Raw genomic sequence first — 14,629 nt, forward strand, 5'->3', positions numbered from 1 at the left:
CATCTGGGAAGGATGATTTCTATGCCCCGAATATGGATGGCTGAACACAGCTACACCTGCAAAGCACCACTTGCCAGATAGCTTTCTAGAGCCAGAACTTTTCCCATGATTCCCACTGGCAGAGACATCAAGAAAAATCAGTGTTCCTCTTGGGCCCACCACACATCAACCAACACCTGCCTCAGGAGCACATTATGTGGGCAAACAGAAACTGATCAGCACTTTTCTGCCAATCAACTGACAAATGAAGTGTTTGTGATGGGCACATCACTTTAAAAAAAATAAATTTAGAATACCCAATTCATTTTTTTTTGCAATTAAGGGGCAATTTAGCATGGCCAATCCATCTACCCTGCACATCTTTGGGTTGTGGGTGTGAGACCCACGCAGACACGAGGAGATTGTGCAAATTCCACACGGACAGGGACCCGGGGCCGGGATCGAACCCGGGTCCTTGGCACCGTGAGGCAGCAGTGCTAACCACTGTGCCACCACTTTATGTAGTATTATGGTGGATTGGGGAAGTGGAGCGGATGTGGTTTGCACGATCTTTCGAAAAGCTTTTGATAAGGTACAAACAAGAGATTGTTCAGAAGATTAGGGGTTATACAATGAGGAAAAGAGTTAAAAACTGGTCATAAAGGTACACACAGTAGGAATAAGGAAAAGTTTGGAAGTCAGTATTTGTTCAGTTCCAAGCATGCTCCTGTTCAATGTGTACCCTAATGAGTTAGATATTAGAGCAGAGGGAGAGGTATCTGAATTTCCAGATGTCACTAAAGTAGAAAGCATAGGAATGGAGGATAAATGAAAGCTGCACGGAGATGGTGACATGGGAAAAAGGATGGCAGATGGAATTCAAAGATGGCCCATGTTGGTTAAAAAAAAAAGTAATAATTATATTTTCTTGTTAGGGGCAAAGTTTGGTGATGTCGAGGATCAGAAGGTTTGGGGTTTATGTTTCAATACACAAACATCAGCCCCTCAAATAAAAAAGCAAGTTAAATACAGGGTTTTGAGGCAAAAGATACAAGTTTTGTCATTGTGAAAGAATATAAAAATGTTAAGACCACAGTTTGAATATTTTGTACAGTGTCGTGCTCTACTCTAAAAGTAGGATGTTGAGGCAATAGAGGGTACAGATTCACTGCAATGCTGCCAGGTATGAGGACATAGAAATATGAAGGTAAACAGGAATGGTCTGTTAGAACAGAGGAGATAACGGAAATGATTTGAAAGAAATGTTTAAAATTATAAAGCAATGGAATAAAGTAGACACAAAGACTGCTTTCAGTGGCCAAGGGACCTGGAACAAGAGGGACATAGATTAAAGTAAAATAAAAAAAACAGGCGAGGATAGGGATCTGGAGAAACCTTTTTTGGGGGAGAGATCATTCAAAAAAAGAGATGCTGCGAGGCTGTGGAACGGGCCATCAAATTTGATGACTGAATCAAAGACCATGATGGTGTTTTAGAATAGGTGAGATAGGAAAGAGAGGTAAAGGACAGCTGCGCACGAGGAGGTTAATCACCAATATGGACAGGTTGGTTTGAATGGTTTGACTTTTTTTGTGGGCTACAATTAGTAAGCGATTGTATGGAATCCACACACACACACACGCACACAATGCGGCAATGAACTTCCACAAGATGCTCTCACCTAACATTTTCAAGTAAATTCAAAAGGGAAATCTTTTGATTTGATTGCTAGGCCTTTTGTACAGTTCAGTGGACTAAGCGTCAGTTGTACACACACAAAATCATAAAGAACCTAAAGTGCATCCATGTGAACATGCTACTTGCCCTCCATTACACATCACTGATTAGATCACATCCAAAAAAAAGGCCAGCCACTTCCATCCTGATAATGTGCATTCAGACTGGGTATCAAATAAGCTACGCCACCCTCCCCAATCTGAATCAACTGAAACAATTCTCTTTGCCAGATGGATGGCAAACACATGGATTAGTGTTGTCAGAATCAACACTTCATAAAGTCCGTTAACATCATCATCACAAAGAAAACGGTTTTGGGAAAGATTTAGTCCTCGCTGGAACAACCCAGTCACCATATGCAGCAACTGAACGGCTACAACATTGCCAACATTTTTCTCACTGTGTCTTCCCCTTGGGTTGGTTTTTTGGTTGAGAATATCTCGCCACTTCTTATCCTTTCAGACCACTGGGCATCTGCTCACAGATCTTGCAAGATTGGCAAAACTAAAGGATTGGGTCTGAAAAGAAAGAAAAGGTGGCAGAGAGAGAGTGCGAGAGAGAGCGTGGAGATGAAAGTCTAAGCAAACACTTCCTTCCCTGGCAAGCTGCCCTTCCCTCAGTGATGAAAAAACCCCACAGGGTGGAGGAAAACCAAATGCATTTCCTTACGGAATGTTGTCTTTTTTGCAGTTTTGAAGAGGAGAAAAATAGATCACTTAATTATGTTTAAGCATGCACAAAAATAAAACAGAAGTCTTCTAAAACACCACCCAGTCCTTCATGAACGCAAAACGCTATGTTGGTAATGGAAACACCATGTGGGGACGAGTTGTTGAAACCCACCCCATGTAAAACCTGATTGAATTATATATCCCTACAGTTTAAATGATTCTAGGGTCAGTTTAAAGTTGCTATTGGGTTAACTCAATTGAATGGATCGGTGATTAGGATTCGACTGGTATTTGACTACCACCAGTGGGACGGTCTATGTCCTGAGACACGGAATCTGCCTGGAAGATCTAATGTCCTCGCACTGCTATCTCAATTGGATCCAGATAGAAGTACGTCCCCTGATTCACACCTCAGTGGCTCCCTTTATCGGCCGCTCCATTTGATCTCAAGATTGGGCATGGGGAAGAAAGCGCTTGGGAATCAATACTCAACATCTCCTCAACACAAAGTAGCGAGTGAAGATGGCTAGCCCCCGGACTCAGGACACGTCTCATTAGGCAACCAGACAGACAGAGACAGATTTAAAGACACTTACTTTTTCTTAAGGAGTATCAACACTCCCCCCCCCGCCCCCCCCCCCAAAAAAACATTTGAAACATAAAATTGGAAACGGGGCTCGTCAATCCAAGTTTGACAATAATCTAAAAGGTGGCTGGAGAGTGCTTGTGGCTGGACCCCGCGTATTACATTGTCCCTGGGATGTTCTGTACTGGGGAGAGTGGTATGAATGGATCTGGGAACTCCCCCTGTTGGGGTTCATGTCAATTACCGTGGAGAAGGGTCGGTATCCCCGCAATTTCGCCGGCTCCAAAGTCCTCTGCCGCTCAAGCTCCTCCAGACCCCGGCGGTTGAGGTAGGCATTGACCACGAAACTGTCTCCTGCAAAAACACATGTCCGGATGGAGGGTGGTCAACAGAAAAATAATGCTGAGAACACTTAACAAAAATGTAAAACAAAAGAGAGGGCAAGAGGGGGGGAAAGTAGAGTTAAAAACACTATTGAAAAGGAAAGGGATCAAATTAACGTCAAGTCGTAGAATTAGCACCAACCCCAAAAGTTGAGCTGTCTACATGCAATTTATCCTCAGTATCGGAGTTAAAGAAAGTGCCTCACCTTCAGGGTTCTCTCTCCGCTTGCACGCTGTCAGTTTCAATCAGTTACATAAAAAAAATAAAATGTAACAAAAGTTAGCAACACTCGCGATTTTCATTTTAATCGCACTCCCCTCCCCAAAAAATACAACTCTTGTGAAAAATATGAACTGACCCCACGTGTGTGTGTGTGGGGGGGGGGGGGGGAGAGTTTTAATTCACCTACCATGTTTTGACTGAAGCTTGCCCATTTTCAGCAATTGCTAATATCCTCTCCGCTTCCACGCCGGGAAAACCATTTGGAGTTTTATTGTATTTCTTTCCTTTGCCGAGGAGGTGGGTGGGTGGTGGGGAGAAAGGTTTTAACAACCCCACAATTACAAAGAACGTACTCTTTTTCCTCCCATTCAAAGCTTAAATCCTTAAGAGTTTCTAGAAGAGCTGTCACTGGAGCGACTGGGGCAGAGAAGCGAGGCGGGCTACAGTGCATTAGCTCTCACCAGCACCACATTTAAAAAAAAACCTGCAGCTCTCACTCAGCGGCACTTAAAAGAGGGAGGCAAGACTTCCCTGTGAGACCCGAGCTCCAAACACTTTAAACTCTCGTAGACGCGATCAGTCGAGTGCTGATTTCTGCCCAACTGCTTCGATGTGTACAGGCACCACCACATGTTGCCAAAGGTACCTTTCCAGGGGACCACATCTGCAACAGTGGTTTATTGCAAACAGTGGTTTATTGCAAACTGACAAAAGAAAATGCTGGAGAATCTCAGCAGGCCTGACATTATCCAAGGAGAGGGAAGGGAGTTAACATTTCGAGTCTTTGTTAAAGCTCATTTCTTATTTCTTTTTTAACAGGTCAGTCTTATTTCTTCTTTAACAGGTCAGAAGCTATTCACAAAAGCTATATTAATGCGTCTGAAAATACTTTTTAAACGGCCCTGATCATAGCTGAGGTGCAGGAGCCCGAATGCTGCAGAGGTCAATGTGTTAGCAGCTAAAAGCATTGGATGAAGAACTGGAAAATCTTCAGCTGCTGGTTGCTGGGCAGGAAGAGGAGAGGGTTCGACACCCCAATAGTGCATCTTTCTGCTGGTTGTATCAAAATATCTCTTTAACACTTGAATTAATTGGGTTGCGATAGTTCGTTTTTAATGTCTTTGTCAGCACTTTATCAGCGTTAGTTACTTAAATTTGTGTTATTTATAGATGCATTGGTGTATATCTGATCCATAGAATCCCCACAGTGCAGAAGGAGGCCATTGGGCCCATCGAGTCAGCACCAACCCTCCGAAAGCACACTCCGTGACATTATGATAAATGTACAGAACTGTAAGGGTTAATGTTATGTCCAAATCAACCACTAGAGGGAGATCAACCACTAGATGATCGGGCACGCATGCGCAGTGCGACCGTTTTTAAAAAAGCGATCGCACTGCGCATGCGTGCCCGATCATCGGCGCAGATGCGCATAGTTTTGCGCATGCCGCTGATGATCTGGCATGCATGCGCAGTGCAGCCGCATTTTCTTTACATGTTCGTGGCCGTTTTGAAGGCTGCTTGCAGCCGGCATTATTAACAGCCGGCTGCTGCGGCTCTTGCACACAGATTTGCGTGATTGGGAGTGCTGCGACGGACGATTCCGTGACGCTCCCGAAACCTGCCCACGACCCACCCACGGGTCGCGCCCCCGAGTTTGACAATGCCTGATATAAGGCATCAATGGATGCTTCAACCTCTCACCCCTTCTGGGTGAGAGGTTGAAGAGAAGGCTAGAAGACAGACTGTAGGAAAGATAGTGAGTGAGAGCATTTCATCGTTATTGTATTAGTGTAGAGATTAGTAGTGGATGAGTGTACATTGTATGTTTATTATCAACATTATTATATAGGAGTAAGTGTTGAATCCAATTAAGTAGTGTAAATAAATCTTTAGCTTTGTTCAGTATAAAAGCTAGTTGTGGTCTTTGTGAACACTACGCCAACCATCCTCGGATTCGAACCACAAAGAACACCACACACTCTACCTAGGCCCACTCCCTGTCCTATCCCTGTAACCCCGCACAGTGATCATGGCCAATCCATCTTATCTGTACAGTTTTGGACTGTGGGAGGAAACCGGAGCACCCAGAGGAAACCCACGCAGACACGGGGAGAACATGCAGACTCCACACAGACAGTGACCCGAGGCCGGATTCAAACACAGGTCCTTGGTGCTGTGAGGCAGCAGTGCTAACCAGCGTGCCACCCTTTTACTTTCTATGGATTCTATATTTGCCAAATAAAAGCAAAATACTACGGATGCCATAAGTCTGAAATAAAAACAGAAAATCCTGGAAAAACTCAGCAGATGTGGCAGCATCTGTGACAGAAATCTGCCAGATATGTTTACATCTGCTTATCAGTTTAAAGGTATTTGATTTTACTTGTAAGTTATTCTTGCACAGATTTATCTGTGTGTTATTGACCAGTGTGTTTGTGTATATCTATCAGTTATAAATTTTATTGTGTGACCCATCATTCCATAATCCTCTCCAGTTTGAACATTTCCCATGGGAATTGGGACTACAGCCCTTTTTAATTTGTTGAAATTGACTCCATTAAGGTACATTTAGCATTGGCTGTTTTCTCTCCTTTTCAGTTTTTATATTGTGGTTCTTACCAGTAATAATGAAAGTGACATTCTGAGGTCCATCTAGATGTGCCGTTAACAAGATCAGGTTTGTAACCTGATGTGTGAGGCTTTGGAGGTCTTCTTTCTTCTTAAGATTCTAGACTTCAAAGGCTATATAACTGAGATGCTCTTTGCATCTTTCATTGTCCATCCAAGCTTGACTTTAAGGGAGGCTCCATGAACAGACACCAAGAACAAATACTGGGCAGTGGGTGTATCTCAAGCATGGGATGGATTTATCTGTGCTGCAGTGTGGATCATTGGCCTAAGTGCTGGCAGCACAAGTTGGGAAGCCATGTAATGCATTACAGGTGTCACACGATGTGTTTTGTGCAGTGGTATATGGTGATCAAGAATGATGCCCGTGGTGCCTATGCCAGAAACTAGACCACTGGCCAGAATGGATGGTGCGCTAGTTCTTTCAAAGAGATGTTTTTGCTCAGTTTTGGGCGTGTGCATGAGATGCCTCATCTGCATGTATGCTACAACATACAATCATATCAGCATGTATAGGGTTAGAATTCTGATGTTGTGCCACTCTCAGAATTATGGTCATGGTTTGATTATGGAGAATTTGGCATCATTTACAGTTATTACCATTCATGTGAGGGGGCAGGTTGTGAATGACTCATTACTGTGTTTGTTTGCAATATGATGAGCCTCAGTTCTGGTGGTGAGGGCTTTCAGCCATATGAATGTGACTGACTCCAATTCATTGATGTTTATTGTCTCCCAGGTGGGCGGGGGGGGGGGGGGGGGGGGGGGTCAGTCCCTTGAGAAATTGTGAAGTCAATGTATAAGGTTCATTAGATGGAAGAATATCACCAGAGACTGGCTGATGGCAATTGTGATACTAGAGGACCCATCTAACAACAATTCCTCTGCACAGAGTCAGCCCTGGCTACATGGCCATCCATTCCTGCTGCTGTTCCATTGGTGGCCTCCTCATTCTCGTCCATTACACAATTTTCCAAATGGACAGGGGCTTCCTCCTTCTTTACATCTTCCTCCCCTCAGAAGTTGGAGCTCTGTCCATGGCGCCATTGTCATCGATTTGAATGCCCAATGTTGTGCAGCATGTAGCACACCGTTACTTTTGTTGATACCCTTGCTGGGGAATACTCCACCTGAGCAATTGAGGCACCTGAAGCGCATTGGCAAAATGCCAATCGCCTGCTCGATGGTGACAAAATGGCTGCTGTTGTAGATGCGCTCTGCCTCTGTTTGTGGGTTCCTAAATGAGGGAAGGGTCATTATCCACATTCTTGTTGCCCGGAAGCCAACCATGGATCTGCGATGGTGGCTGAAACGGTTTAGGGAATTGGGAGCTCCTTTGTATGAAGGCACTGTGGCAGCTGTCAGGGAATCTTGCATATAAGTGAAGGAAGACCTTGTGGTGGTCACAAACCACCTGCTCATTGATTGAGTGGAAGGATTCGTGGTTGACAATGGTGTCCATGTTGAGTTAGGGCCTTTATAGAAACATAGGTGCAATCAATAACACTTTGCACCTGAAGGAAGCCTGCTTATTGGGCAAAGACCATGGCTGTCTGCAACTGAGACACCAAAATATAAAGAGAAATTAATGTGATCCCCACACAAGCAAATAGGGCATTAATTACAGCCTTAATGCAGCTATAAGCTGCTGATTGTAATATACCATAGAAGGTATATGATGATCCCTGGAAAGATAATGAGACAACAAAGTTGATAGCAACCGTTACCTTCACAGTCACTGGCAGGTCATGGGGGCGGGATGAATGGATTGTGCTGCTGGACCAGGCGACATATGTCTTTCACCACCTCATGGCTAAGCCTCAGTCGCCTTTGACACTGATTCTCCATCATGTTGAGGTAGGATGTCCTCTAGGGCAGTACCTGGTTGTCATCTCTCTCCTTCCCTTTCCTGGTGCATGGATAGCGCCTCTCTCCTGACCTTCTGTCTTCCCTCTGACCTCTCATGGTGACTGGCTTCTATATCCTCTACATGTCAAAGTGCCATGCCCATTTTCTATGTTCCTTCATACGAAGGGCTTTGTGCCCTTCTGCAGCACAACATTCTTGCTGGCACCCGGGTGCATGAATCAGTCGGAACAACAATAATTGTCCTGCGGGACCAAAGAGTTCCACACTCTTACACCTTTGGGTCAAGGGAAAACAGTTGGAATTTGTTTAGTTCCTCTTCTGGAGCTGTGAATAACATTTTAAAGCAAATTCCACTGGGTATCCGACCCCTCCATAGGGCCCCACTACTATCCGAAGAAATACATCAAGTTCAGACCTGAAAAAGTCACGTCTACTTTACACACTTTGGGATCCACATGCCTGGGCCTCAGACTAGAGTGGAGGTAATTGATGATTTAAATGGCCAGCTGCCTTTGTAAAACATGCAAGCGTGAAACAAATGCCCCATTCGCGCTTCCATGAAAGTGGAAAGTGTTGTGTTTGGCGGGTGGGATTTACGATTTACAGGTGATCCTGCTGCTTTTGTCATGATGGAGAAGCTCCAAGTCAAGTTGCAAATCTCCAACTGCACAGCACCAAATCCTGGCCGCTACCACCCGCCAACTCCCAGTCACTCACACGACCATGTCAATTGCAATCTTGCTTTTACGAGGAACTTTTAGGACAGATTATGGCTCTGTATAAAATTATGGAGCATCATAAAGCTTGGGAAAATCCACTGAAATTGCCGTTGCCAATTTCTGCCATTAGAGAACGGTGCCAGGTGCTTGGATTTTACTGGAGATGCGCGCTGACGCTCCAAGTACCGCATGCAATGTTTGCCCCACCTTGGTGCTCACGAGTCTGTTGGAGGCTTCACTTCCACCTTGAAGGGGAAAGCAGCCCTTGATCCATTTGGGGGCTGAGCAAGATGCAGTAGGTGAAGAATGGTGCGTTTTTCAATGGCTGTTAAAAATACTGACAGTTCAAGCACTTTCTGCGAAATTGGGAGTAAGGCTCAATTTTATTGAGAAATTGTGTCCCTCATGATACATTTGCGAGAGTTGGCCTGGCTCCAATTTGTCCCCTACCCTCCTGTTCTTTCCTCATAGCCTTGCACATTCTTTCCCCTTCAAGCATTGATTGAATTTCCCTTTTTGAAACTTACTAATGAATTTGCCTCCAGCACCTATTCAGGCAGTTCATTCCAGATTACAACAACTTGATTACTGATCCTTCTGCCAGTAGAAACTGTTCATTCAATCAAAACTCTTCACAATTTTGAATGCCTCTATTAAGTCTACCCATAACTTTCTCTGCACGGGCAGCACGGTGGCACAGTGGGTTAGCACTGCGGCCTCACGGCGCCGAGGTCCCAGGTTCGATCCCGGCTCCGGGTCACTGTCCGTGTGGAGTTTGCACATTCTCCCCGTGTTTGCGTGGGTTTCGCCCCCACAACCCAAAAATGTGCAAGCTAGGTGGATTGGCCACGCTAAATTGCCCCTTAATTGAAAAAATGAATTGGGTATTCTAAATTTAAAAAAAAAATAAAAAATAAAAACTTTCTCTGCTCTGAGGAAAACAATCTCAGCTACCCCCATTTCTCCACTGAAATTGAAGTCCTCACTCCTGGGTGGAGAAAATCTAATTGTATCTTCTTTCTGGTAAATTTTATGGGGGGCCTGAAATCCCTGCCTCTCCCCCACGCCTCCTCCCCAACACACTCCACCCCCCTACAAACGCCTTCTCTCAATTTGCAATAAAACAGAAAATGATGTAAATAGGCAGCTTCAGGTGAGAGAGTAACGCTGCTTTAGCATTTTGGAGACAACTTTCATCAGTTCAAAGGGGTAATTCGAACTTTGGAGGGTGGCACGGTGGCGCAGTGGTTAGCACTGCTGCCTCATGGCGCCGAGGACCCGGGATCGATCCCAGCCTCGGGTCACTGCTCACCCCCACAAACTCAAAGATGTGCAGGGTAGGTAGATTGGCCACGCTAAAATTGCCCCTTTAATTGGAAAAAAAAAGTATTGGGTACTCTAAATTAAAAAAAAAAAAATTCTGACTTTGTTGATATAGTGTAAAACACCAAAGATTCAGCCACACACAAGGCAACCTCTCTGATTTTCATTTCCAATGAAATCAACAGAAAGGAAAATCAGTCAGGGTATATTGTCACCTGTTTTCTCTATCAGCCTTGAAACCCAAAGAGTAGTGAGAATTAATGTGGAGCTCACTACTACAGGGAGTGTGAGGTGACTTAAATAGTTGCATTCAAAAGGAAGCTAGATAAGCACACATTGGCCGCAAATCTTTTGTCCATTCCCACCAGCGGGATCTTAAAAGCCCCAGCACTGACTCCCCACTGTGGGTTCCCCAGCGGAGGAGGATGTAGACAACAGGAAAATCCATTGACAGCAGCGAGACGGGAATATCCTGCTACCGCCTAATGGCGGGCCACTTCCGCCATCACAAAACACGCCATGGGGAGGGTGGGGATGAAAATCTTGCACATTGTTTGAAATTCATCAAGAAGATGCATTGGCCAACAGTGAAAGAGGGTATTCTATTTAACAACAACAGTAACAAAACAGCAAAGGCTGGTATGAGCATTGTAGTAAAACTTCTCAATGTGCTTCACAGAACTTGTTATCAAATAGAATTTGACACTGAGGCACAAAAGAGGAATTATCGAGCAGATGACTAAAAGCTTGGCTGAAGAGATACATTTTAAGCACTGTCTTAAAAAAGGTTAGGGAGCATGCTTCAGGGATTTACGCTCTCAGAAACTGACGATATGGTTGCCAATGGTGGAGCAATTAAATTCAGGGCTGTGCAAGAGAATTCGAGGAGTGCAGAGATTCTGGTGGATTGTTGTGTTTGGGGATATTGCAGAGATATAGAGGGAGCGAGACTATTGAAGGATTTGAAAATGAGCATTTTAAAATGTAAGCATTACTTAACCAGGAGCCAATGTAGTTCAGTGAGCATTGGGGCGATGGGTGAACTTATGATTGTGCAACTGTCATTTGGATGAGATTAAATTTATGGGATTTGGAAGATGGGAGGCTGGCCAGGAGCACATTGAAAAATTAAGTCACAACATTGTGATGAATGTAAGAAATTGTAATTTTCTGTGCAGTACCGTTATCTGTGGGCAGCACGGTAGCATTGTGGCTAGCACAACTGCTTTACAGCTCCAGGGTCCCAGGTTCGATTCCGGCTTGGGTCACTGCCTGTGCAGAGTCTGCACATCCTCCACGTGTGTGCGTGGATTTCCTCCGGGTGCTCCGGTTTCCTCCCACAGTCCAAAGATGTACAGGTTAGGTGGATTGGCCATGATAAATTGCCCTTAGTGTCCAAAATTGCCCTTAGTGTTGGATGGGGTTACTGGGTTATGGGGATAGGGTGGAGGTGTTGACCTTGGGTAGGGTGCTCTTTCCAAGAGCCGGTGCAGACTCGATGGACCGAAGGGCATCCTTCTGCACTGTAAATTCTATGATTCTATAAAGCCTGGATTAAGATGCATACTGACAGTATGTCTGCTAAAGCTATGATTAAGGGGTCGTAAAAGTGTGGAATCATTGATTCTGGAGGTGAAGTGTTCTGCTAATGGATTACTGTTTACATGTAAAGGACAACTGGGGTGTAGATAATTATGAAGGGGTATTATGTTTCCCTGGCTAAACAGATCATGGGATATCTTGTGGGAGGAGACAGAAAAATACCTTAATATTTGGTTACAGATGATGTAATTAAGGGGAGAAGCCAGGTCTGTCTGAAAAGTTAGTTATTCCAAGGATTTTAAACTGAACAGAGTTTTTTTCTTCCAGTTTTGGCCCTGAAAGGTCTCTCTCCAAAAATGTTGTACAGAGAAAAGCAAGTAGAGGGTTGTTAACTTTATTCATGAATGGCATTTGAACTATAGTGGTTTGCTTAATTGGAATATGAGGCAGATTTAGGAAGAAAGTTAAAGTTTCTCTTTCACAAAATAACTGTTGTAGCTGTTAGTGTAAAGCTATTTCTCTGTGGTTAATTCTGTGTTTAAATTCCAGTTTGTTTGACATGAGCAGATGGGAAAACTGAGCCCAGTGGTGTAATGAGCGAGAATGTTTTGTATCCAAAATTAATAAGTAACCAGTTTTCAACCAGCACAGCCATTAATATCTCTGACAACTACAATGAGAGAACATAACGTGATATAAATCACAAGGCCTAGATAATTTGGGTGGTCTTTCTTCATACAAAAGAAGGGTACTTACTTAGCTGGAGTGGGCCTTGCTTATTACTGTGCTTGAGAAGTTCCAAATAAGGTCTACAACTTGCTTCACGCTGTGTGAAAATTTATAGTTGATTTTTGTTTCAGGTGAAGATGGGACATGTGGTGAGTGGAGAAGTCAGCTTCCCCACCTCCCAGCCCTCCGATATTGTCGATAACAGAAGCATGTGTGATCATAGGTAGACTATTAACTGTATATAATATGAATAGTTCATCACCATCTGTATGTGTATTATAAGTTATATGTTTTACTGTTGTAGTTCTAGCATCCGACCAGCAGGTGGGGCGAATATGCAGTCCCGGGACCCAGGTGCGCCATGTGTTCCATCTGAAGGTGTTTGTAAGGATTTGACAGCACTCGCATATTACAGTAGCTCTGTAGTATCTTAGTGTAAGTTAGTGTTAGATATTTATTTCCAGCTGTATTCATCCGAGACATTTTAGTTATTTGGTGGTGTAGTGTTAGTAATAATAGCTTAGTTTATAAAACAAAGTCTAATGTTCTTTGTTCACATGGCAATATCGAGATTCCCCATCAGCCCAATCAAAGAATATTACAGCACAATCTATTTGAGTAATTAAAGGCAAGCTGTGATCACATGCTGAGAGGAGCTCGCTAATCAAGGGTTATAATAATAATATAATAATAATCACTTATTGTCACAAGTAGGCTTCAATTAAGTTACTGTGAAAAGCCCCTAGTCGCCACATTCCGGCGCCTGTTTGGGGAGGCCGGTACGGGAATTGAACCCGCACTGCTGGCCTTGTTCTGCATTACAAGCCAGCTGATTAGCCCACTGTGCTAAACCAGCCCCTTGCTGGAAAACCAGTAATGCTTCCGTGGAGGCAGTATTCAAGTAGGCGGAAGGGGCAGAAGAAGAAGATGGGGAAGCTTCACAATCAACAGGTAGCAAACAATTTCCCCTCGAAGCCAATGGAAGCATTATTTTTGGATCCCTGGCCAGCATACCCTTTGGACCTCTTTGACTTAAAGCCCCATTGCTTGCCCTTCCCTCCTCGCCCCATGTATTGAACTCAGTTGTTGGGACCCTCCAAACTCCACGCCCCTACTTTGGAATCATCACATACCCCAACCAGCAAAATGTTGTTGGCAACACAACATTCAGGGCAACGGTTCAGCAATTCCTCCCTGCAGGTTCTTCTCGAGGCTGGCCGAGGGACAGGTCTTAAGGTTCAACCAGTTTGCGACCACAGGAAATATGCAGGTTTGTGCTCATTTCCCAGGGAGAACCCACAACTCTTTAATCCTAAACCACTCCCAGCAACCAGAGTGATCTGCAGTCCCTGTCTAATTGCAGAGTTGGATCCAGGGTGACAAGGGCAATCCCCTCAGGATGTGGCTCATGACACCAGAACATCATCTCCGAAACCCTTGGAAAAATACTAAACTGCACTCACAAATTGATGAGGCCAATTTTAGAGAAAGCCAGCGGCTTGCTGAAACAACACTTCTGCTGCCTTGACCAGTCCTGCACAGCATTACAGTATATGCCACAAAGCGTATCCTGGATTGTCATGGTCTGCTGTGTGTGCACAATGTGGAATTACAATGAGGAGAGGTATTATCTTGCAAAGATGTGAAGAAGCTGCTCTCTTCCTCTGATGAGGATTCTTACAACACCGGGTTAAAGTCCAACATGTTTGTTTCAAATCACTAACTTTCGGAGCACTGCTCCTTCCTCAGGTGAAAGGAGCAGTGCTCCGAAAGCTAGTGATTTGAAACAAACCTGTTGGACTTTAACATGGTGTTGTAAGACTTCTTACTGTACTCACCCCAGTCCAACGCCGGCATCGCCACATCATCTGATGAGGATGACAGTGAAGAATCTGAGTTAGCCCCTGGAAGCAGCCAGTGGAGTATAATTCAATGCTGCAGTCACTTTGAGGGCAACTGACATCAGGTTCTCTCCAAACTCAGGAGGCTGCAGTTCTTGTTGAAGAAATGGTCAGAGCTCAGTGACTGCCGACTGGGATAAACTCAGCTGTCTCTGACCTTGTCTCTCAGGCAGTTGAGGATAGTTGGTGTGTGTTCTGAATACACGCTGACACACCGTGGCTCACATCTAGTTGTTTTTCTCCTGACCAGTCTCCCATTTTGGTGATGCTGTTTGAAGGCCTTACTGTGGCCTATGTTGTTGTTTGGTCATAAACCTCCACAACAAAATCTCTCCT

The 14,629-nt window shown here is 44.4% G+C and overlaps 1 protein-coding gene across 2 annotated transcripts in view; it reads right to left on the minus strand.

Annotated features, from left to right (window-relative positions):
* The window catches only part of nkd2b (NKD inhibitor of WNT signaling pathway 2b), a 138,860-nt gene extending 134,737 nt beyond the window's left edge, over positions 1 to 4,123 (minus strand). The window contains exons 1-3 of one of the 2 annotated variants that reach the window (XM_072509846.1): positions 3,767 to 4,123; positions 3,563 to 3,589; positions 3,218 to 3,327 (exon numbers count right to left, since the gene is read on the minus strand). In XM_072509846.1, the coding sequence (XP_072365947.1) occupies positions 3,218 to 3,327; positions 3,563 to 3,589; positions 3,767 to 3,791 (162 nt within the window). In that variant the 5' untranslated portion in view covers positions 3,792 to 4,123. The remainder of the gene's footprint in view (positions 1 to 3,217; positions 3,328 to 3,562; positions 3,590 to 3,766) is intronic. The other variant, XM_072509847.1, reaches the window with a different exon arrangement.
* Positions 4,124 to 14,629: the final 10,506 nt, after the last annotated feature.

Source organism: Scyliorhinus torazame, chromosome 6, assembly GCF_047496885.1.
Source record: "Scyliorhinus torazame isolate Kashiwa2021f chromosome 6, sScyTor2.1, whole genome shotgun sequence".
NCBI lineage: Eukaryota > Metazoa > Chordata > Chondrichthyes > Carcharhiniformes > Scyliorhinidae > Scyliorhinus > Scyliorhinus torazame.